At 33.8% G+C, this 25,271-nt stretch overlaps 1 protein-coding gene across 1 annotated transcript in view; it reads right to left on the bottom strand.

Annotated features, from left to right (window-relative positions):
- Positions 1 to 189: 189 nt before the first annotated feature.
- HELRODRAFT_106966 (hypothetical protein) overlaps positions 190 to 25,271 on the bottom strand; it is a gene marked incomplete at its 5' end in the record, with an annotated part of 38,084 nt that continues 13,002 nt past the window's right edge. Inside the window, 57 exon segments of the mRNA XM_009024480.1 lie at positions 190 to 662; positions 682 to 932; positions 1,192 to 1,288; positions 1,717 to 1,777; positions 2,069 to 2,179; positions 2,712 to 2,854; positions 3,231 to 3,423; positions 4,989 to 5,164; positions 5,391 to 5,494; positions 5,645 to 5,766; positions 5,980 to 6,081; positions 6,403 to 6,473; positions 6,606 to 6,705; positions 7,001 to 7,114; positions 7,246 to 7,430; positions 7,569 to 7,680; positions 11,534 to 11,694; positions 11,830 to 11,908; positions 11,969 to 12,140; positions 12,461 to 12,555; positions 12,731 to 12,784; positions 12,901 to 12,978; positions 13,104 to 13,357; positions 13,626 to 13,776; positions 13,932 to 14,148; positions 14,391 to 14,474; positions 14,798 to 14,898; positions 15,123 to 15,223; positions 15,308 to 15,446; positions 15,682 to 16,012; positions 16,194 to 16,389; positions 16,727 to 16,880; positions 17,011 to 17,190; positions 17,417 to 17,608; positions 17,830 to 17,941; positions 18,111 to 18,202; positions 18,490 to 18,612; positions 18,733 to 18,825; positions 19,121 to 19,287; positions 19,505 to 19,601; positions 19,772 to 19,958; positions 20,106 to 20,269; positions 20,397 to 20,562; positions 20,989 to 21,142; positions 21,391 to 21,565; positions 21,678 to 21,842; positions 21,941 to 22,009; positions 22,129 to 22,293; positions 22,513 to 22,606; positions 22,783 to 22,892; positions 22,987 to 23,025; positions 23,095 to 23,274; positions 23,585 to 23,741; positions 23,903 to 23,988; positions 24,140 to 24,292; positions 24,737 to 24,955; positions 25,053 to 25,236. Coding sequence (XP_009022728.1) covers positions 758 to 932; positions 1,192 to 1,288; positions 1,717 to 1,777; positions 2,069 to 2,179; positions 2,712 to 2,854; positions 3,231 to 3,423; positions 4,989 to 5,164; positions 5,391 to 5,494; positions 5,645 to 5,766; positions 5,980 to 6,081; positions 6,403 to 6,473; positions 6,606 to 6,705; positions 7,001 to 7,114; positions 7,246 to 7,430; positions 7,569 to 7,680; positions 11,534 to 11,694; positions 11,830 to 11,908; positions 11,969 to 12,140; positions 12,461 to 12,555; positions 12,731 to 12,784; positions 12,901 to 12,978; positions 13,104 to 13,357; positions 13,626 to 13,776; positions 13,932 to 14,148; positions 14,391 to 14,474; positions 14,798 to 14,898; positions 15,123 to 15,223; positions 15,308 to 15,446; positions 15,682 to 16,012; positions 16,194 to 16,389; positions 16,727 to 16,880; positions 17,011 to 17,190; positions 17,417 to 17,608; positions 17,830 to 17,941; positions 18,111 to 18,202; positions 18,490 to 18,612; positions 18,733 to 18,825; positions 19,121 to 19,287; positions 19,505 to 19,601; positions 19,772 to 19,958; positions 20,106 to 20,269; positions 20,397 to 20,562; positions 20,989 to 21,142; positions 21,391 to 21,565; positions 21,678 to 21,842; positions 21,941 to 22,009; positions 22,129 to 22,293; positions 22,513 to 22,606; positions 22,783 to 22,892; positions 22,987 to 23,025; positions 23,095 to 23,274; positions 23,585 to 23,741; positions 23,903 to 23,988; positions 24,140 to 24,292; positions 24,737 to 24,955; positions 25,053 to 25,236 — 7,756 coding nt within the window. The 3' untranslated portion in view covers positions 190 to 662; positions 682 to 757.

Genomic DNA, 25,271 nt, shown 5'->3' with positions numbered 1-25,271 from the left:
TTGAGACTCACGCACGAGTGAGTGGAATGATTATTCAACAGACCGTGTGCAAATCGATCGTTCAAAAATGAATGTCAAGCAGCCACTCGGCTTTGAAATATGATTGAGGACGGCATCTATTAAATTATTTTATTCAACCAGCCAAAACAAATCATTATTTAATAATTTTATTCGACCAGCCAAAACAAATCATTATTTAATAATTTTATTCAACCAGCCAAAACAGCGTGTGGTCAAATGCTCGAAATGTGATTGAGAACAACGGAACAAATAGACAATGAATAAAGCAAATAAGCATTGGAACGAGATGAACAAAAGAAATGTGAAAGCTATCAACTATTATTAAAATTTACGTAATAACGCTCCCATCACTACATTTGATGTTTTAAAAGTTGAATGTGACATAACGACGAAATTTTAACGTGAACTTTAACCCACGAATCAAAATCAAACGGGTCAATTTAATAAAGTTAATTTAATTTAGTAAATGTTTCGTAGCAATACATTGATATTCATCCACCTGTAATTTATCAATCCACCAAAATTTCGTTAAAATACAATAATAAGGAAAGTATAGTGATTCTAAGATATAATTGGTTCAATTAAAGTTTAGCACAAAAAAAGCTAATTTAATGATTAAAATTTTCTATATATATGTTTTACTAGGATCGAACTATGATAATCCATTGCCATCTCAAGCATTTTTATCATTAAATCCATATCAGCACAATCCTGAAGACAACAACTTTCAAGTTGATCAGGACCCAAGAGAACTTGCGATGACAGCCACTCCCCTCTCATAGAAACTGTGGTCCTTGCCTGAACCCTCACCTTTCGACTCGAAGTCAACAGTGAAGAGAAGCTGAGCTCTGGAGGGATTCAGGTAGACGGGCAGGTTGATGCGCGTCTCTGATGATTGGATGCTGTCAAAACTGGTGGTGCAATTAAGTTAATGTATCATCACAATCAGCTGAACAATATTTTTTATTGACAACATATTCATCATTTTCATCGGTCACTTGCTGATCCAAAGAAACAAAACCTAACCAATATCAGCACAACCAAATATGACAAACAAAAATTTGCAGGTCTTGGAAGACATCACGCCACAGGAGCTAGCAAACAAACGAAAACAACACAAGCGCGCATACATTGATAACACAGATAAGCAAAGAATATGAAGTTACATACCGAACCCATTTGAGACAGACAATAGGAAGGTCCGTTGATATGGTTGTGGAGAGTTGAAGGGCATTGTCACTGCAGAGAGCGCCTTGCAACTTCAAACCTTCAAAACATCATTATTACTATTATCATTATCATTAATATCCTCATCATACTTCTTATACTAAATCACTCTAATACAATTCATTAGTATTTGGATTATTGTGTCACCTAATCAAATGTTTCTGCAGCACAAAACACAAAATGAAACTTCGTAAGTTGTAACTGACAGAAACATGTATGCTGAAACACTCAAATAACAAACTTGAAAACATTTGAAAATATTCAATCCTTACTGTTGCACACCATATATATTCAATCCAATCAGAGCACACCATTCCAACCCCCTAAGCAAAAGCCACACGTCAACCAGCCAACGTGATTGATCTCAAACTAATCCAACAATGAATACAACAAGTTTTCACAGTGATGTTAATAAATGACTAAAGAAAATTTAGATGAGTAACAACGACATGAGCAGCCGCAACCAACCGACAACTCCGAAACTGCATGCATCCAATTTGACCTTGTCCTTGTTCTCATGCACTATGACCTGCACGTTTCGTTATGTTCAAATTATTTATTATTTGCTTTAAAAAACAATAACTAAGTGACCTAGTTCAAATGCTGTCTGTGTAAGTTTTGTGCACTGATAAAATGGTAAATAACTTTTTTAATGAAAAAAGTAAATCTGAAATTAAATGAAACAGGCAGAAAATTTAAACAAGGACTACTTATGTCGAGCAGCAGAATAAGAGAAAGAACCAAAAGACCAATATCTGAATAAATTAAATGACTTAATGATAAATATATCACAAGCTTGCAAAGAAACGAAGGGACAGACCTGCAGACAGAGTTCCTCCAGTGACCAGCTGTTGGCCTGGGCTACGTACTGACGAGATGCCGTGATGTATGCCTCAGGAATGAACAAACCACCTAACCACAGATGCAAGTTCTGTTGGGTGCACGTGTGTGTGTGTGATTGTTCGTAAACACACGTTTTTGTACAAATCCTTCAAACGTGTAGGCACACATTTTTATACATACATACATACATACATACATACATACATACATAAATACATACATACATACATACATACATACATACATACATATCTTCCAATAAATAAATAAAAATAAATAAAATACATACATACTTACATACATACATACATACATACATGTTATGCAAACATCTTGTATGTACAAGTACATGCAAACAACGAGGCTGCATTTTTATTGTGCAATTGATTTATTGAATGCAGTTTTTACATACACGATTGCACAAGCAAATGTAGTAAACACATGAATAAGACAAATAACTGATCAATATAGAAAGTAATCAACGATCGTTATCAAAAGACTGCAATTGTAATAATGATCATAACTATTAGACAAGGCATAAAACAGAATCTGTATCCCAATGAAATATAAGAAGTGAGACGTCAGAATGTAAAGAGGAAGAAGAGGTGGTGGTGGTTTACTTTGAGAGCAGCGGGACCAGATTGCGAGCTGGCCTGCGAGATGGAGTGAAGCTGTCGAACTCGATCGCTGAAGTCGGTGATCCACTGGATGACTGTAATGCCCTGAGGGATTGTGTACCTCTGCCAGGTCTTCGGGATGATCCCTGATTAATTAATTAATTAATTACCTAATTAAAATTAACCAACAGCATATTTTACTCGTTAATTCAATTCAATGTTTTATTCCACAAAACTTGGAAGATTAATAATTATTAATTTAATCAATATTGTTAGTCAAATTTAAATAGTGCAGAAAACAATATCGTAAAATATATAGAGTAACTCGTCAAAAGAACCAATGAAAATTAATAAGATGTAAAAACAAGAGAAATGGAATTTGACATTTAAAATACAAAAAATAATATTTTAAATGACAGAACACAATAGAAATAAAAATGACACATATACCAACACAGACCCAACACAGACCCTAACCCTAACCCTAACACCTACAGCACAGACATCACCACAACCACAAACCCTTGGCCAACTCAGCTATGAGAACTCTGTGATGGTTGGTCGGTTTCTTCTCTCCCAAACATATCTGCATGGCATCTTCCATGTCCCTCCTTACATCAGCCAACAACTTGATGCCTGCATTCACTTCCCTTTCAAAAAATCTAAACAGAGGGTCCTTGATGTTCTCCGTGGTCCTCTTCAGCGGAGCAATTGTCTGTCATTCAATACAACATGCTCTCTATGTAGTATGGCTCAGAGAATGAAAGTTTATTGAATTTTTTGTAAAATTTTTTTTATTATTGTGATTGCTTTAGAAGTAACTTTTGATGTGTGATCGCCTATGGAGTAAGAATGGTGTGTCGTGTGAGTCATAAACATGGACTTTTAACAAAGTACTGATTCTTGAGTGACTGTCATGTTTTCACATAAATGCACATGAGATTTTGAATGAACTCATTTCTACAATTAATTGGCTTAAACAATGAAATTAATAAAACCAATTCCGAAATTTTGATAAAAAAAATAGAAAAAAAGGCATTAAAATTGTGGCAGATAAAAATTTTAACTGATGAAAATAATATTAAAAATCACATAAAATCAACAAACAAATAAACACCATACACCTAATGAAATAATGATCAACAATGCAGACAGCAAACAAATAATTAGGCTGACAAAATAATTAATAAATTAAATATTAAATAAATTAACATAATATAAATTACAAAAATTAAAAAAATAGGTTAATTTCAATTTCACTTAAAATGATCTAATGAATAAGATGGGCGGGGTTATGGTTAGAAGTTAACCCTCAACCTAACTTTTCAGTTCCAAATTTTAGAAAATTTAATTGAAGTAAATTTCTTTCACTGAAATGACCAAAAAACTTAAATTTCAAGTATAGATACTTGTTAACACACTTTATGTAAAAATAATTGCATCCAGCACCATATCTATGTATACAATATAATATAATATAATATAATATATTTTCATTCATACAAACAAAATGACTTCTATGTTGATAGTTGTTGTTATTGAAATGAAAATTAAACAAAATTTCGCCCATCTCAACATATTTTACAATTTGTACAAAATATAAGTTTTATACTTATATTATTTATTGAGACTCACCATCTATGAAAGAAGATTAAATGAATTACAATTATCAAGTAAAATTGAATAAACGAACTCGGATTATCTCAATCAACCAATCAATCAATCAAGCAATCAACCAACTAACCAACCAACCGATTAATCAATCAATCGATTAATCAACCAACCGATCAACCAACTAGCTAGCGACCCAGCCAATCATCCATTCAATCAAGTAAGCAATCAATCAAAAAATTAAATCAACCAATACATTAAATCAATAGATCAGTCATTAAACTGATTTCCTAAACAACAAATCAATTGGTTCACCTATTTCAGGAATAATTTAACGAGTTAGTTACCATTGCAGTTGGCAGGTTGTGATGTGACTGTTTACTATCAACGGTGGAATAATCTACCAACCTAACTGCCTACTTCTCAGCATAAACCTCTTTAAATTCAAAGCCACATTTTTTATGCAGCAATAGCAAAAATGTAACAACAAATGTTACAATGCACATGTCTTCTGACAAGTGTTGTTAGTATCATTGCGGGTTGTCGATGAAGAATCCAAATAACCAAATCATTATTCTCATTCAAAAATGAAATAATTTAATTCATTGATTTAATTGATAACGAACAATAATAACGACAAATAAAAAACAGATGAAAAGATATTAGAACCTTAGGAAGCATTTGAGACCAGGTGTGGAGCGAATTGCTCAACGTCCTCATCCAAGCTGGCCTGCCATCAACTGCTTTCCTCTCCTTGTTCGAGGAATCAGAAACGGGTGCATAGGCCAGCTCCTCATCATCCTCCAACATCTGCATCTTCATTATTTTGTTTATCATTTCCGAACCTGGCATGGCAAATTATAAGAGAGCCATTTGATATCAATGAACAATAAATTTTCTAAAATCATTCGGTCAATTATTAAACCAACTACATATTTTTGTAAATCTATTTACTAGCAAACAAACTAATCAACAAACAAATCAAATAATCTAATTGGCTGACCGATAGATCAATCACAACTGATCAATCAATCAACACCATCCAATAAGCAAATCAAACAACCAACCTACCTAGACTGGTGAGAAGTACCTTCTCAGCGTTGTTTGGCAGACCCAGCCACGATGGCGTCTGTTGATCACCGAGAGTTTCAATAAAGTGAACGAAATCATCCCTCCTGTCGGTTCATTTCAATTGAATAAAACTTATAATAAACAGAAACAATTTATCCAACGCATCTTTACTTGATCAGAAATATTGAAAAAAAGTAAAGTAAGCATTGAAATAACTAAATAAATTATTATAATAGTGAAGATGATAAACTAACTTGACACCGTCAGGCATGCAAATGTTCTTCTCCTTGTTGCCATCGATCGAAGGAACCAGCACAAATTTAGAATCAAAACTCTTCTCAGTGAACAACTTGTTCACGAAAGCTGTCATCAGACGCTATTCAACGTAACAATAAAAACATTTAACATTTGAATATAGGTGAGTTATTACAAGAAATCCAAAATTAATTGTGTCAATTTAAAAAAATTTACGAACTTAAGGCCCTCAAATAACTTTACATAGGTAAGAAATAATATTATTTCCAACAGTCTGTCTTATTGGGGCATAAAACTAAAATAATAATTGCGTCATCAAATCAAGATAACTAGCCTGATCAAACTGGTTGTCAATCTTGCCACCGTATATGCATTGTGACAGGAGCGTTCTGAATGCATCCCATGGTACCTTTTGCGGCGGGATGTTCGTGCGACCCTGCAGGGGTTCAAAATGTTAAAACGACCATCATTGGAGAGAAAGACATTATTAAATGCTGGTAAACTGAATGTAACACATCAGTAGCACAAATGGCTCAATGATAGAAGAAGTACCAGGCTTAACACAACATTATTCAAATGCAAGATGTAATAATGTTTTAGCATATTAAAAAGTGCCTAATGTTTTCATACATGTGCACGCAGTGCTGTGTGTATGTGTATGTGGGACGTTTGTTGCTAACACTTTGAAGAGGAAATTAAAAAAGTGAAATGAGGAAACTCAAGTGATACAAATCTTAACAGAAATAATTAACTGTACCTGAGATACAGCATCAATCCAGATGTCGATCGTATCGCAAGCACATTTCATGTCAGACTCATTGAATTCGTATCTGTGAATGATGTGAATGATGTGAATGAAGGCAATGAAGCATACTGAGACAAAATATGAATGGAAAAAAATCTAATGAAGAGAGAAATTATAAAAATTATAAAACTTGAATAAAGACAAAAGTACGTCAAACCTCTTGGACCATCCCAGTGGTGCATACGTCAGCCTCTCCTGCACAACTGCGTGGAACCAAGCCAACAAGAAGTATAATCTCGATCTTTCGTATGGAGCCTTAACAATTATTTGAAACAATTTGTTTGAAAAATGATTATTATTATAATTATTATTATATTATAATTATAATAATTTTTTATAACTTCAAATGGTTCAAATAAATGTTTTTTTATTAAGTAACCACCATTTTTGTACAGTTTACTAGCTCTGTATTTATTACTTAACAAGATAAATACCTAAAAATAGAGCAGCTTAGGCATACTATTGTTAATGATAGAAGTAATCCCAACAGAAACAGATAAGTAAAATACAAATAAAACACAAATTCGAATCCAAAAAGAAGTTTGTCTACCTTAGTCATCCTCGCAGCTGGAATGGTGCTGAACGTTCTAAGCAGATTGGCCCGTATACCTGGAGGGGGTTCATACACGAATGCTCTTCCAGCTCTCAACAAGTTGACAGGTAACTGACATACAATAATTTTAATACAATTTAATATCATATTCCACGATTTTGTAAGCCATTTTATGACATTATTGCTACTAAATAAAAGCAAAATTACTGTAAATTTATGGAAAAGAAATAAAAAATACCCACTTTTGGATTAATTTCCATAGTAAGAAAGAGTCTGAAACTATTGTGTGGCGTTAGACTGTGGAGTTTCTTTTCCAGTTGCACGAGCCACTGAGGAGCCAAATGAACGTTCTTCAACATTACCCATTTTCCATTCTTTGTGGCCGAGTTGATGGCCTTGTCTGCTTGGCTAAAACCTTCAGCTGACCCTATCGAGTTACAAAAAAAAACAAATTAAATGTTGAATACATTGTATAAAATGTATTGCATTGGTTTATGATCATAGACAAATTTTTATGAATTGCTGATATAAATGCTAACAATAAAATGAAAATTTTGAGTCTAACCAATAGCAATAGAAGTGATTTGCTTGTTGAGTTCAGCAGCCAAATCATCCACTCGCCCACTTGCATCAAATCCAGGAACTGCACACATCAATATTGGAGTGTTGGATTTCACCTTATTAAAGCAAATTGTGAAATATAATCAATTACATTTTAATAATGTAATTATCATCAATAAAAACATTTATTGTCGTAAATACTAACGCATGGTAGAATAATCGTAAATCATAAAGACAATTTTAACTGTATTGTTTGGAAATTTTTAAAACTATAACGGTAATGAAAAACACTGGTGATGTTCTAGTACTAAGATATGTTGTTCTAGTACTTGGATATGTTGTTCTAGTATTTGGATGTGATGTTCTAGTATTTGGATGTGATGTTCTAGTATTTGGATGTGATGTTCTATTATTTAGATGTGATGCTCTAGTATTTGGATGCGATGTTCTAGTATTTGGATGCGATGTTCTAGTATTTGGAAGTGGTGTTCCAGTATTTGGATATGATGTTCTGGTATTTGGATGTGATGTTCCAGTTTTTGGAGATGATGTTCTAGTGTTTTGATGCGATATTCTAGTATTTGGATGCGATGTTCTATTATTTGGATATGATGGCCCAGTATTTGGATATGATGGCCCAGTATTTGGATATGATGTTCTAGTGTTTTGATGCGATGTTCTAGTATTTGGATGTGATGTTCTAGTATTTGGATGTGGTGTTCCAGTATTTGGATATGAGTTTCTAGTATTTGGATGTGATGTTCTATTATTTGGATATGATGGCCCAGTATTTGGATATGATGGCCCAGTATTTGGATATGATGTTCTAGTATTTGGACGAAATGTTCTAGTATTTGGATGTGATATTCCAGTATTTGGATGTGATATTCTAGTATTTGGATGAGATGTTCTAATATTTGGATGTGGTGTTCTAGTATTTGGATGAGATGTTCCAGTTTTGGGAGATGATGTTCTAGTGTTTTGATGCGATGTTCGAGTATTTGGATGCGATGTTCTAGTATTTGAATGTGGTGTTCCAGTATTTGGATATGAGTTTCTAGTATTTGGATGTGATGTTCTAGTATTTGGATGTGATGTTCTAGTATTTGGATGAGATATTCTAGCATTTAGATGTGGTGTTTTAGAATTTGGATGTGGTGTTTTAGTATTTGGATGTGGTGTTTTAGTATTTGGATGAAATGTTCTAGTATTTTGATGTGATATTCCAGTATTTGGATGAGATATTCTAGTATTTGGATGAGATGTTCTAATATTTGGATGTGGTGTTCTAGCATTTGGATGAGATGTTCCAGTATTTGGATATGATGTCCAAGTATTTGGATGTGGTGTTCCAGTATTTGGATATGATGTTCTAGTAATTGGATGTGGTGTTTTAGTATTTGGATGAGATGTTCCAGTATTTGGATATGATGCCCCAGTATTTGGATGCGATGTTCTAGTATTTGGATGCGATGTTCTAGTATTTGGATGTGATGTTCTATTATTTGGATGAGATATTCTAGTATTTAGATGTGGTGTTTTAGTATTTGGATGTGGTGTTTTAGTATTTGGATGAAATGTTCTAGTATTTGGATGTGATATTCCAGTATTTGGATGAGATATTCTAGTTTTTGGATGAGATGTTCTAATATTTGGATGTGGTGTTCTAGTATTTGAATGAGATGTTCCAGTATTTGGATATGATGTCCCACAGTATTTGGATGTGGTGTTCCAGTATTTGGATATGATGTTCTAGTATTTGGATGAGATATTCTAGTATTTAGATGTGAGTTTCCAGTATTTGGATGTGATGTTCTAGTATTTGAATGTGGTGTTCCAGTATTTGGATGCGATGTTCTAGTATTTGGATGTGATGTTCTAGTATTTGGATGTGATGTTCTAGTATTTGGATGTGATATTCCAGTATTTGGATGAGATATTCTAGTTTTTGGATGAGATGTTCTAATATTTGGATGTGGTGTTCTAGTATTTGAATGAGATGTTCCAGTATTTGGATATGATGTCCCACAGTATTTGGATGTGGTGTTCCAGTATTTGGATATGATGTTCTAGTATTTGGATGAGATATTCTAGTATTTAGATGTGAGTTTCCAGTATTTGGATGTGGTGTTCTAGTATTTGGATGTGGTGTTCTAGTATTTGGATGTGGTGTTCTAGTATTTGGATGTGGTGTTCTAGTATTTGGATGTGGTGTTCTAGTATTTGGATGTGGGGTTCTAGTATTTGGATGTGGTGTTCTAGTATTTGGATGTGGTGTTCTAGTATTTGGATATGATGTTCTAGTATTTGGATGTGGGGTTCTAGTATTTGGATGTGATATTCTAGAATTTGGATGTGATGTTCCAGTATTCAGATGCGATTTTCTAGTGCTTGGATAAAATGTTCTGGTGTTTTGTAATTTGTTAAATTGTTCTAGTTTTTAGATAAAACGTTCTGGCAGTAAAGTGTTAAATTTTAAAAACCGTATACGATGTTGTGGCATTTGCATATAAATTCTAAAGTATTTGATTATAATGGTCTAAATAATTCGATAATTTGACGTAAAATTTCAGCTATTTCAATAATGTCAATATGCATTTCTAATGAAAGATGCTTTAAAATTCAATTAATAGTATTTAGAAATGATGTTACAATGCTGAAAAAAAGCTTCAGTTTTTGACTGCATATTTCTCTGTGAAGTTTATGTACTTTCATTGTAAATTGTTGTAACTGGATACAAGTTATTTGAACGTATATTATATTATTTTATATTATATTTTAACAGTATGTTGTAAATTTTGAAAAAAAAACAAAAAGTATGAAAATAAGATGTGAATGCAAAAGTAAAATATGAAAAAATGAACACACAAAATTTATAAATAAATATGAAATTATAAATTCATGAAAAAATACACCAGCGAGAAACAAAATAGTAATGACAAAAAATAGTAAAAATACAATAATAATGAATAAGAGTACAATTTGACAGAAATCAAATAAGAGTCTAAAATAAAAACACTCCTAAAAAAATTTTTAAATAAAAGAACAATTTGACAAAAAATTAAATAATAGTCTGAAATGAAGATGCAAATAAAAAATTAAAAAAAAATTGTTTTTAAGTGCCAGAAGAATGAAAGAGAATTCATCCATCGACAAAATTTGAACTGCATGTTGTTTTAGAAAATGTTTTTAACTTTTGTGTTTTATATATATAAAACGGAGAAGGTTTCTTAACAAAAAGATTCCATTACGTTTTTTATTTTAAAATTCATTAGAAATGCAAATTTAAAATGAAAAATAGAAGCAACCAAGAACAAAAGCATTCTTGCATCAACGGCATTTTAAAAACTAATTTTATCATAAAATATTAATATTAGATGTCAAAAACTTGTATTTAAGCCCCGTCATTAAAATTCATTCGTTTCGTATTATACACCTTTCCATTTAGAGCTGCACTTGCAAATAAAATTTGTATGTCCGTTCTATGCACACATGTTTGCAGACTTATCATATTAACAGGATGGTTAATATGTATGTATGCATTTGAATATTTTAAAAATGGTCTTTATCAGCACACGTCTTAATCATAATCTCTATTCGGTATATTTTATGAACATAGTTTATCAACTGCATTCTGACAAAGAAAACATTTTAAGTTTAAAGCAAAATAATGCATGAGTATAAAAGTGAAATAATAATGCCCTATGACAGTTAATCAATGTAGTTCACATGAGCCGTGGTGTAAGTACATTAATTTGTCGCAACACAAAAATATTGTTTATAACAGTTGAATTTGTTCTTGCAATTGCTTATAAAGATTTAATAATAAAAACAAAGTAATAAGCAAATAGATGCTGTTTTTTTATGCAACATTTAATGAAAGTAGGACAAAACATCCAAAATTTTAATTCAAAGAAACAAGCAGAGACTTATTGACTTGACATATTTCATTTACAAAACTACACAAACCTCATTTTCCACGACGTATGCCAGATCGAGTTCCTTCTCAGCATCTGCCAGGAAGGACGGGTCGAGGACCGCATTGACAAATTGATTAGTAGCAGCCAACAATCTGTCCGGCCTGAATGCATGGATCATCAACATCTTGTAAACTGCCTGTCCAACAGGACCTGATTGATGACGCTTCAATATTATAAAAGTTGAATAATAAAAATTTTTAAAACACGAAACATCTTTGATTTAAAATGTATTAAAATTTAATGTTTAAAAACATACAAGAATAAAAAAAGCGTGACTATACATACCTAAAGGTTTGTCTTCATCCCAAATGACAGGAACTTCCTGCTCGCCTGCTACCACATCCAGCCACTGCTTGATTTCATCCTGCAAAAAGATATTAAATTATATCAACCAAAACTAAAAGAACTAAACTAAAAAACTTACTTCATTGTTGTCCAGATTACGTCTGACGGTTTTGAACTTTGGAAGTTTTTCCAAACGAACCAGTGCCTCAATTTGGCTTGGCTTCAAATAATCATATTTGGGAAGGGTTTCCTTCAACAACCCTTCCTGTCCTCTCATCAAATGTGTGAACTCTGCTTCATACTGTGGCTCACTGCATATCAAACAAATTTCATTTTGCAAAATTTAAATTTTTTTTATAAAAACTGAGGTGATAAATTAAATTTGCACAACAAATTTTACACAAGATGCAATATGCAACAAATTAATTTGATAGGCATACATTAATGCTCTCACAAAAAATCCTCAGTCACATGAATATTTGTTATATTTATTTTATATAGGTGACGCGATTGAGGAAATGTGTCTGTTGCTGTAATGCAGTAACCGGGCGGTTTAAATGAAAAGGGACCAAGCCTATCTTTATCGGCAGTGTATATATTTCGCAAGGTTACATTTCATTGAAAAGCGTACTTGGGTGAGAGCTTGAGATGAATTCTGGCCATGAGAACAGCCAGCGTGATTCGATCCTGATGGAGCATGCCTCTCGATACTCTGCTGAATGTCACCTGGTATCATTAATTATCCTTAAGTTATTGACCAGCAAGCAATTAAAGTTGTGACGCCGTCAGAGAGAAAAAATACTTCTAACATGATTCAATCGAGACATGAAGAAATAGCAAAAATTTGAATTGATAAATAAATAGTTCACACTATTTGAACTCGAATAAATAAGATATGAACCTGGAATATTTCCTTGATAATGATATCAAGCCTTGTTGTGTAGTTTGTAATCCCCTGTAGAAGATAAAAGGATATGCTTTCAAAACATCAATTCAACTGATCACAGTAACTTTCTTTATAGATTTAAAAATTCAAAAATCGTTGTAAAATTCAAGCGTTTAGAAACTAACTTGAAGAGATTTACTGCATAGGACACAACCAAAAATGTCCAAAAAGAATTGCAGTGAATATTGATACAGGAAATGGACCTAAGAAAGTTTATTTTAAAATGGCAGAAATTAATAAAATTTAAATAATAATATTTTGATAAAAATTGTAATGCAAAAACAAAATAATATAAAGTATCAATATACATAGGCCTGCTTGTTCATACTTGATTAAGAGATTCAAGAGTGAAGTAAATACTGCTGCATGACTGAGCCAATGCACTGTACTGTTGAGACGTGCTCTCCACTTCCGCAATTGTAGCATCTGTCTCCTCAACACGTTTCGCAATCTCCTGGGCCTCCTTCTTCAACATCTCCAAGTTAGTGATGATGCTGTCATCATCCAGAATGCGACCCTTCGCCTCATTCAGTGATGTCAGCAGTGACTTTTCCAAGTGACGCAATCGTAACAAGAACTCACCTGGTTAACGTTATGATGCTAACATAAAGCTAAACATTTTAACGTTAAAGAAAGCATTTAAACAATAAAATATAGCAAGATTCAAAAAGCAAATAGGTGAAACCAAAACATCTGCCCGTAAACCAGTTTAGAGAATATATATTGTGGAATAATTAACGCCCCCAACTAATAACTACTAGTGATGAAATTTTATCCTCAATCATGTGGCTTGACACAATCAATATATGCAATGTATATCAGTAAATAAGAAAATAATAAAAATGATAACCCTGCAACTTGAGGAGATCTGATCTTTTTGCATCGACATCAGGTCTCTCTGCCTTCAGAACTTGGTTCAGACACTGACTCTGCAAACTGCTTCGTGTAACGGTGAAGTTGACAAATGTCACTCTGGAGCACAAATCCGGAGGAAATTCAACCTATCATTTTATATTAAATTTAGTATCATCATGAATGAAATTTCATTTTTAAATATTCAAGATAATCGCATTTGAAGAAACTGCAAACATTGAAAACTAAAAACAAATTATATTTATTTATTAAATAATAAACGAGAATTTACAACAGCACTAACAGTAGGATCTCTGGTGGACAAGAAAATGGTGAATGATGGTGAAAGATCGATGTCTTGGTCTCCAAGGGTGATGAGAACCCTGCCTCCCGTCCTCCTCAACTCCCTGTTTAGCACAGGATTCAAGACGGGATCATAACTTTCCACATCCTGCACCAACAGAGGATTTCCAAATCGAAGTGCACTCTCCAAGTTCTTACGGAACGCATCATCCAGGAAACTGTGTTCATTACAATTTTTTAAATTTTGATTTTAAGTACAGATAGTTCAGTTGAAATGCCTTATTAAACCATGAGCTAAAAATTTCAAACTTAAGTTTAATGTGAAAAACTTAAGTTCAATAACAGTAATTCTAAAATTCTCTCTCTTTTTAAATAAAAATAGCTCAAAAAAGTGCTTAGAAATGAACCATAGATCACAAATTTGAAAACAATTTTCAAGGTAAAAAACATTGAAGTTAACCTCGTTTTCGTGATTTTCTTTTCCTTGTAGAAGTTGAGTATAAACTCTGTTGCTTGACCAGATGGGTCAATGATCAGTGGGTACCTGTTGAAAATTAATCGATCGATCGTTCAAACATAGTTTACATTCGATTTACTCGCTCTAATAAGCTGTCTAACGTTCGTGCTATTAGGACATTAAACAGTGACAACATATCATCTGATGAAAAATCTGTTGTCTCACATCACATACTGCATAGAAAGATTATCACAAACTGCTCTAGATTTTCAAAATCGAAATCTAACATTTTTTTTGAAGCTTCAGTTTAGATTATAACATTGAACTAGAGTAGGAAAGAACTATATTTTTCGAACACAGTACCATAAAACAGAGTTCACACATAATTGAATAATAAAAATGAGTGAAACCGGTTGAATCTGTTGAGCATGATTGCATTTTCAGTGCACAGGTCATCAGAGGGCAGACTGCATGCCTGCCACTTTAATCGATCGTCAGCATTGGACAAGTACTACATTGGAAACATCAAATGAAAAATGATTATTTTAATCTATTTGAGCAACATTATAAAAATCTTTTACAAAAAACAAAGATAACACCATATTATCACACGTTATAATAACACAGCCACTTTCAACAACACTGCACACATCATCAAATCACCCTCAAACAAAACATGCATCAAACTTTAAAGATAGTAATCAACTTGAAGGTATCGATTTGAAGGATATTAACCTCAATTCTGGCGATATCAGACTTGAACTGAATGTTGAAGTCCTGCATATGGTGGCACCAGGTCAGGAAGAGATTCTGCCTCATGTGTTGGTCATAATAACCTGTTTGTCAACGTGTACTTGAAAAATTGAAATTACGAATACATCTTCTTAAAATCATTCAAACACCAGAAAACAGTGAATAACCAGCATAGGCCATGAAAGCAGACATAACGAGAACATCTCCGATGATGGTCGACATTTGGTTCTTGAATGACTCACTACCCATCTCCCACCTGGCTCGTTCTCCCGTCAAACTTTGAAGCAGTGCCACACTTCTGCCAACCTGAGTGCAAAGAGCAATTTTATTTATTTGTTTCCAATGAGATGCAAAAATGATTTTTTTCTTTTTTAAAAAGATTATTTACGATCACATGATTAAAACACAATTAAATTCACCATACATGTACATACTAAAAATTTACCATTCATATTAAAATATCTCACAATTAAATTCTAAATTTAATGAGAACACAAAAACCATTATCCGTCTGTATACAAAAACAAATCAAACAAATCACTTTGGTCTCCACAGAAGCGAGATCAGCCTTGATAGCCTGTGCCTGACTGATGAGAAGAGCATATTCTTCCTTGTATCTTGCAATACTTTTCTCAAGTTGGGCCACTAGATTCTGCATTTCTTCGTTTTTCTTGCGATTTTCGTTGGCTTCAACTTCCAGAGCAGTCAGTTCATTTTTAAGTGGTTCAATTTTGTTCAACATTTCAGAGTACATGATCTGGGCAATAGTCCATTTGACCATGGGGCCACAAGCAATTGACGCTCTGTTGATCTTCTCAAATGTATATTCAGGATTTTTTATGTATTTGTCCATTTTCTGACGAATTTCAGCCCTGCCAAATTTTTGAGTTTAACAAAAATTGTTACTTATTAAAGTAAAAATATTGATAACTCGCAAAATAAGTAAATTTAATGACAGCAAAACAACTTTCGGGAGCCTGGAGGAGAAACAAAAACATCAAAATTTTAAATGGAGACGACACCATACATTGTATCAAAAAAATGTGAACTAACGTGATATCCTCTGTGTTGAAATTGATGATGGTGCTGATGAAGTTATCTCTCATGATAACCTGCCTCATAGACTTCCAATCCATGTCCTTCTCTCCCAACAACGTGCAGATACCCTCGAGAGCCAACTTCACCGCAGGCGGAGGACTGGGCAGCGATCGAACTTCCACCAAATTCTGCTTCTTTATACCCTTCACAGCTGAAATTTGCATTTATTTCAATTTCTCAACCTTTTAACTAATTTAGCGTATTTGGAAATATTGCAACACATTTCAAGCTACTATTTGTAAGCTTAAAATGAGCTCTGATATTCAGTTTTAAATATCTGTAACACATTTCAAACTACTATTTATAAGTTTAAAATGAACTCTGATATTCAGTTTTAAATATCTGTAACTTCTTTAATGGCCTTTATAATTGTACAATGAACCAACTCATTAATAATAAAATCTTCGAATGCACAAATTTAGATCAATCTCCTTCCATCACACTCACTTAGACATGAAGCATGACACCACCAAAAGCACACAACCGACCTTGTTGAGCCTCCGTGACAGCAGGCTCAACTTTGGAGAGATCTCCCATGACACTTGCCCTCTTCTCCTGGATGACTTCGGTCTGTTTCTCAAGAGCTTGTTGAATTTCCATTGACGTCTGCTTCTTTCGTTCTGCCTCTTGCTGATCTTTCACCTGGTTTGTGTGTTTGAAAAGCATTTTAAAGTTATTTTGTATAAAAATTTTACTAAAAAAAGTATGAAAAATATTAAAGTTTTAGACCCGAATTTGTAAAGTAAAATTATTAAATTTCAAATGGGCCAACCATTTGTTTAAGTTTGTTGTTGGCCAGGTTATTTTTCTCTTCCAGTTCATTCCTCTTGATTGACAAGGACCTCTGCAGTTCTTCAACTTGCTCCACTGTTTCTCTGATCTTCTGCAACCCAATGTTCAAATGCAGTTGTTGTTCTTCCAGATCAGATCTCTTCTCATTGTATAATTTCACCTGTTTATGTGCATTCAAGTTGGATGTACATTAAATCAACAAATATCCTTCGTGTTAATGTCACCAGTTGCTTTCCTTTTCACGGCAAACAAAACATTTAGCATGTGAATAGAAAAAATAAAAAAGCAAAGCTAACAAAGCAACTCAAAAAAAATGCAATTTATATATTTCAAGCAATTCACAAAATGAAACAATTAGAAAGAATGGAAAATCTCTTCCGACGAACATAGTGATTAATGAAATCCAGATAGTGCCTGGGCGTGATGGCCATAGTCCTTCCCCCTCTCTTGGCAACTCTCGAGTTTGCCTGATGAAGTGTCTGATGCACGAACACCATGGTGGAGATGACTGCTTCTCTGTGCGATGTCGGTGGCGGAATGTTCTCTGGTAGGCCAATCAAGTTCTGAGGAACATTGTACTGTTTTATGTTTGAAAAATATATTAAATATAATTAATATGAATTTAAATGAATATAAATAAATTCAATGTTAATGTTGTAGTAGCTTTAAGCTTTGTATTTTATATTTTTTTGTATTTATTTTATTTATATTTATTACATATTACATATATTTATATGTAATTGCATTTTAATAATGATCTTGTTATAAATCATTTATGTTGAATGGAACTCTGAAACACAAGACAGCGGAAACATGCCATTGATTTTTCAAGATCAATCTTGCTGGTAAACTCTTTTCCAACTTGGTAGTAAGCATTGTTGCTCCAGTCTCCAAACCAATTCAGTACACATCTGAAATATCGTTTTAAAAACAAAATGCTGGTCGGTCATTCATTCATTTTTCAACGTCATAGTGGCAAGCAATACTGTCAAATATCATCGTCTTCATCATCAGCAGCATCATTATCGTCGTTATCATCCTCCTCATCATCATCATCACGGTCAAACTTATGTCAGGAACCTGTTGAAGAGAGCAGGCGATGTTGAGGCACGATCCTTCAGACCTTCTGATGACGGGTTCATTGTAAAGACAACATGGAGATTGTACATCACCTGTGTATGTATGTGTACATGTGTCTGTGTATATATGTATGTTTACATGTGTTTGTGCGAGTGCATATACCAACTAAACACAATAACTCATACATTTTTGCACACTAATGTTAAAGTTTTAATATCTTAGTTAGAATTGTGCTAATAATTATTATATGTGATAAGATTATATAAATATTTTTTAGCAATTTCATTTTTTGGCAATAATATTTTTTAATCAGTTAATTATTATTGAATTCTAATAATATAACGTTGTTAGAATAACGAGACCATTTAAATGAACGAACCTGCTGAGTGAACCACTTGTACAATTCTTCCTGTGTGTCAATCATGAGACCTTCCTTCTGTGCCCCATCCTTGCACTGGGTCATCAGGGTCGTCATTTCATCACCCTCAAACAGACCAGGAACCTAGGAAATATTTTTTTTTAGAAAAATATATTTTATTTTAAGTTTTAAAAAGTTAGCTATGACAGGATAATTAGCGATGCGATCACAATTGAAACGTAATTTAAAATTTTTTAAATCGACAACCTCTCCATTAGCCAAAAGTGTGTTCATTCTTTCCAAGAAACTTGAATCAAGAACATTGGATTCATCCATGATGAAGCATATCTTCTCCCCCTATCGACCGCCATACAAAAATATAAATGACTTGTTTAATTACAGTGCAACAGTTAAGTATTTAATTAAAAATAACAACATTGAAATCAATAAGTTAAGAAAAATAATATAATTAAAAAAATATAATTGTTTTGCAGTCAATCAATATAAAATGTAAAAATTTTACTTCAGAAGAAATAAAATGTTTCAATAAATAAATTAGTAAAAAATTAAACATTTCATCAAAATATTAGCAGGAGTGTGAGTGAACTAAGGAAAGAGAAGTGCCAATAGGTGAATGAATGAAACAACAGACCCTGCATCCAGATCTTCTGAGCACAGACCGTAGATCTTCATCGAAGTCTTCAGCTGTGTATTTGTTGTGTACCTTCACTTGGAAGATACTTAGTCCATTCATCCAGGCCACAAATCTTGACAATGTCGTCTTGCCTGAGCCACTCACGCCAATCAGCAGCAAGTGGCCTGAGTGGCAATTATTAACGTTTTGTGTCTCAAGAATCAAACAGAACTTTAAAATAATAATAGTGACCAATTTCAAAAGTTCTTCAAATCTATTCAAGATTCAGATTATTATGAATATCACAGAATTCAGAATGAACCCCTGGCAATCAATATTCACAACACATATAGAATGGTAGAAATAAGCTGGAGAATGAAATCTCAAAATTTAAAACAACACCTTGTGGTTGTCTGAAAATTCTGTCAATGCGAAGCACATGATCAAGAACTTCATCAAACAACACCAAAGGAACATCCAATTCTTCCTCATAGAACACCTTACAAAATATAATTAAAAGGATCATAACTGTAAATTTGCCGTATTAGTTTGTTAACATATCCTCCGAACGTTATTACCAGAAATAATCATTATAACCATATCACGATAAGACGCTGTAGTCAGTATAAAACGTTGCAAAGAAATTTGAAAAAAAAAACATTGCAGTACCTTCAATCTGGCCTTGACATGATCCCTCAGATCTTCCTGCTCAACAGGCATGTAGTCCTTCGACAGCCAGTTACTGTACAGGATTGGTCTCTTCAAGGACGCTTCCTTGTTCACATTCGGGAAATGTTTAAGTGCAATCGAATCAATGTGCTCATTCGTCCATTGTCTCTCTTCACTGTCTACCAATCTGTTCGAGCATTCAATTGAGAGAATCAGGAGCATGCATGCACGATGTACATGTGTATGTACATAAATGGAACAATTATGAAATAGAATCTCTATGAGAAAAAAGTAGAATATTGAGAACTAGAATAAAAGTTAAAAATTTAAATACCTATCCTGGAAGAGCCTGAGAGCTTCGTGAGCCCAAATCCTGACAAGTCCCTCCACGGGCAACGTCTCAAGGGGTCTCAGGGCCTCGCATATACCTCTCACCCACCTCGTCATCTCACGAGGGCTGTAGATGTAGTGCGGTTGCATATCATGAGTGAAACGAGTCTGCCAAGAAGCGGTTATATTTTGAATATATGAGAGCTAAACTTTTAAATTAATTAGTTCACTAGCAATAAACAATGACAAAGTTCGTTTTATAGAAATAATGAATGTCAATTAAAAATATACTAACTTGTGACAGCAAATAAAGTTCCACCATAGCATTAGTGAGGGGTTCAGCATAGGCCTTCAAGCTTGGTATCAACCTGAGCATGGCTCTGTTGAACGTTCCATATATCTGACACAAGGAAACCTGTCCAGGATAATCCACATACACAACTGGCACATGTCGCAGGAATCTGTTGTGTGCGAATATGGTATTAATGACTGTCAGTTTTAAAAAATAATAAAAACAACAATATAAATATTTAAAAGCATCGTCACAGTTCACCTAAAAATGTTAGACTGATCCAAAAAGTGATTGAATCAAAGATATAATTAACCATTTATAAAATCATTTCCAACAAACTGATTCACACACACACGTTTAGACGACATTTTCCTTAGATCGGGGGTTGCCGTTTGGCTACCTATGAAGAGACCGAAATACCCCTCGACGCCATTCACATCTGTCACTCGCCTCAGTATCACGCAACCCCGCTTTCACTCTGTCCTTCTCCACCTGCTCTCTATATTCCAACAAACTGATTCACCAAATGAAGATGTACAATGCACGCCAGAATAACTGCAAGCACAACCAATGCTATCAACACTAGCAAACAAACCTGTGAGACAGAGGCTTCCTGCCTGGATCAGTTGGAGGATTGCATGCACCCACAAATTGAATCCTTTCAAATTTCACCCACGTTTGGTCTGATGTCCTGTAGAACCCGCCATGCTCCACCATCTGACGTAGGAAGGAGATGATACGTTGAGTACCTGGTAAGAAACATAATTTAAAGCAACTCACTGAATGTTTATAAAATTCAGAGGTCCAAAAATTCAGTATCCCTTTTTTTCTATCATGACTTTGATACTTTTATTTTGCTAGTATTCATAATAAATTGTGAAAAACGTTAAATTATATTTCACCGGCAACAACATAAAAAGTACATGAATGAATTTATTCACATGAAGCAAATAAACAAAAACAACTAATTATTCTTAGATTAATAAACAAACTTTACCATATTTGTCCATATCAGGCAAGTTGATCTCATCGCAGAAAAGAACCAACCATTTGTTGAGTTGAAGTGGTGAAAGAACCAGACCATTTGGAGTCTTCTTATATTCACAGTAGTGGTCAAATGTCTTCAGCATCAATTCAGGAGTGGTGGCACTCGAAAAGTTCAAACCCACCACCTTAAAATTTCAATTTACAACTTTTTAATATACCAATCAATCAATGATTATATTATTATAGTAGATATTAAAAACTCTAACAAAAAAGTTTTAGAAAAAAAAATTAAAAAACCTCCAGTTCAGGCAGAGCACGAAGTGCACTAAATAGGGTCATTGTTTTGCCAGATCCCGGAGGTCCGCAGAGAACCATTGGTTTGTGTTCAAACAACCAGGTGGAAAGCAATGCTTCATGGCGCACTGTATCAATGGTTGGAATAACCACATCTGGCGTTCCCACCTTGAAAATAAAGGAAACCCAAACCATACATTGAAAAAAATAAAACAACTCACATTAAACAAATTAAATAATCCACCATTAAAATACAGAAAACCAACCTTGTGAGTTTCTATTTCGACTTGAGGAACCTTGGCAGTCCATGGTATCCATTCACCTTGCAATGTTACCTGTCAGACATTCACAGTAAATAACCTTTTATTAATAACATTGTGTAACTTTACATCGCTACAAATTGATTGTTTGGCATTGCCTAGGTTGAATTATATTGAATAACATGAAGAGAAACCTCAAAATCTATGATGGGATTGGTTCCAGAGGGCAGTGGAACAGTGGTTATTCCTTTGATGAACTCTCCTAACTCCTGACGAACCTTCAATTTTCCATCTCCAGCTATGGACCAGAGTAGGGAATAAATCAATGACTTTGATGTGTACTTCTCTAGTTGGCTAGCCTACGTGTTTGTCATTAAATTTAAAACTATCATTCATGCAAACACATTTATAATTAACATAATGCTTCAACTGAAAAGAACAATATAAATTCAATATCAACAGTTTTTAAACCATATTCATTGAGATATGCAATAATAAATGGCTCGTAGTCCAGTACAAACAATAATATCATGTAATAATATCCAAAAAAATATCATGAAAAATATAAAATTTCAAACTTGAATAGGGAAGTCCGGATGTGAGAGGTTGTAGGCAACCAAGTTTCGAACAACTTGATTCAACATACAGAACAGTGTGCCCAATGACCTCAACCTAGCAAACATTTAAATGCATTATTAACCAACAGCACTTTTTTTTATCTAGATAAGCATTCTCATCATCATCATAGAGACTCCACGTTTCTAATCTCTTCACTTAATAACTTTTGAGATCTAACTAAAAAGACAGCCTTAATGCCAAAAGTTGAAATAGAATAAACAAATGCGAACTTGGTGTAATCCATGATATGCTCTAATGTTGCTCCGAAGTCCAAACATTTGCTCACTAGACCATTGTGCTGGAAATATGGCTGCAGAACAACTGCACAATCCTTTTGAATCTGATCAAATAAATAAACGCAAATATTTATAAACACAATATAAAAGAATAAAACATATTTTATTTTTAAGATTAAAACAGCAATACTAAAATACCTGCAATGATGGAGAAATCTCGTCATCTTGAGATTTGCTCTGTCCAGCAGCCCCAGCAGCAGCACTGCCACCACTTGCGGTAGCTGCACCACTAACTCCTCCACCAACTGGTTTGTTCTTCTGCTCCTCCTCACTCTCGTCTAATGGAACACTTCGAAGTTTGGACAGGTAGTTCTCAAACACCATGTCCATAGTGAGGACGTCTTCACTAAACCACACCATGCCACATCGACTGACTGTGGCCAGCGTGGCATACTTCAAATCTTGCACTTCAAACATGATGCGAACCTAGGTGGCAAAATGATAGTGTAATGATGAAGCTGCTTTAACATATCAAATAACGTCGTTTTACATGAAAATCTTTAAAAAGATAGAGCAGTGGAAAAATGTAAAATATTATTTTGAAACTTCATAAAACTAATTCCACAAATCACAATGTAAATTTTTTTTAAAAATGCGGCTACACATTTGTATAGTGTGTGTGTGTCTGTGCAATTTGCAGGTAAACAAGAAAGGATGACAGCAACACGTTTGACTGACGGTTGAAAAAGTTTACACTAATAAACATGATAGATAATATTACAATGAAAAAACAAACATTTGGTGGTATGCCGAGACGTTCGCCATTGGGTAGTGTCAGTAATTTGTTATCATCCAACACTGAATTCAAGTTCTCCACCCATTCTGGATCAACGTCACCATCAAATATGATCCACTGTCTCTTGCCGATCTCACCACGGACATTGTCGATAATTCTTTAGAGAAATTATTGGAAATCAAATACAAACTTGTAGATATGAACTTGATTTGTTTGACAAGAAGCGGGATTTCGTTAAAAATAGAAAATAGTTTTGCTGGATCATTTCACAAATGAGAATTATTCATTATTGATAAAAATTCTGAGACGTTTACAAACTTTCTTAAGATATGGGTAAACAATCCGTCAGTCCATTCCCTTGTGTTTTGATCCATGCTTCCATATAACGAATCTTTGGAGATGGACTGCATGAAATAATTGAGAGATAAAAAGTTACACATAATGCATTGCAACAGTAATAAAATCCAAGCAATAAAACAATATACATAGAAAATTATAGAATTTTAAGTCAACGCATAAAAATCCAGAGAGTAGCCAGCATAGTATGCAGCTCACCTTGGGATCGATAACATGGGCAACTCCTTCGACACCTTCAATTCGTTCCAGTGCCTTCAACAGAACCTTCCAGGCAGTACTCTTGCCACTGCCACTCGGTCCCACCATCATCAAACCGTGATGTATGTTGGCTATTTGGTACAATTGAAGCACCTAATCAAATGCATTTATTTATTTATTTATTTACAATTTACAAGAATTTTAGAAAAAATTATTATAAACATTTTTATCCTCAAAGGAACGTCTATAAATATTACATTACTTAAGAGAAGAATTCTATTGCACCATTCACAGTCTATATATGATCCATGTTATTGACAAACCACGGAAAATATAGTACTTTGTACGGAAAAAAAAGTTTAAAATTGTTTAACTCAGTCAAGTTTCAACTAGTATGACCATTCAAGAGCATGAAATTTTCAAACAAGATTTTTTAAAATAAAAATAATAATATGAAAACTAAAAACTAAAAGTTGAATTTTAAGGAAACCAAAATATATGCAATAATTTCAAAACAAAGTAAAAACTAAAAAGTTATCACAAAAGAAAAAAAACACCACATAATTAAAAAAAAGAAGGAAGAGAAAATATGAAGACCTTTTCCATCCAAAGACCTCCATGCACCGAATCTGCATCACCTCCATGCACCAAGTACATTTCCTCACACACCTTCTTCAATTCTTCCTTCAGTTTCGCCATCTCAGCAGGCTGGTATGATACGCCAGGAAAGACATCGGATAACAAACTGTTCAACAGAGGAATATCTTCTGCCACCAATTTGGGCACCATCGTTTCCATGATGCTTTGAATCAGAATCTGTTAACAAAATATTGACTCAGCAACTATAATTTTATAATATTTTTTAATAATAACTGCTTGCACAATAGCTGAGTGTAATGAATTTTCAACTTACTTCTTGTTCCGGCAAATGTTCAGCAATGGCAGCCTCATCAACTGTTTCTTGTCTCTCAATCATTCCCTGCTTGATTAGTTGGATGTGGTCTCTCTTTACGTTGCCTGCACTGACCAGCACACTTTTCAGGGCACGTAGACCAAAGTCGTAATGTGACTGAGGTGACAACTGCTCAAAACACAGTCTGCAATACACAGTAAAATTTAATTTATGTATACA

The sequence above is a fragment of the Helobdella robusta genome, assembly GCF_000326865.2.
Source record: "Helobdella robusta unplaced genomic scaffold HELROscaffold_4, whole genome shotgun sequence".
Taxonomy (NCBI): domain Eukaryota; kingdom Metazoa; phylum Annelida; class Clitellata; order Rhynchobdellida; family Glossiphoniidae; genus Helobdella; species Helobdella robusta.
This window is presented reverse-complemented; position numbering and strand designations above follow the sequence as displayed.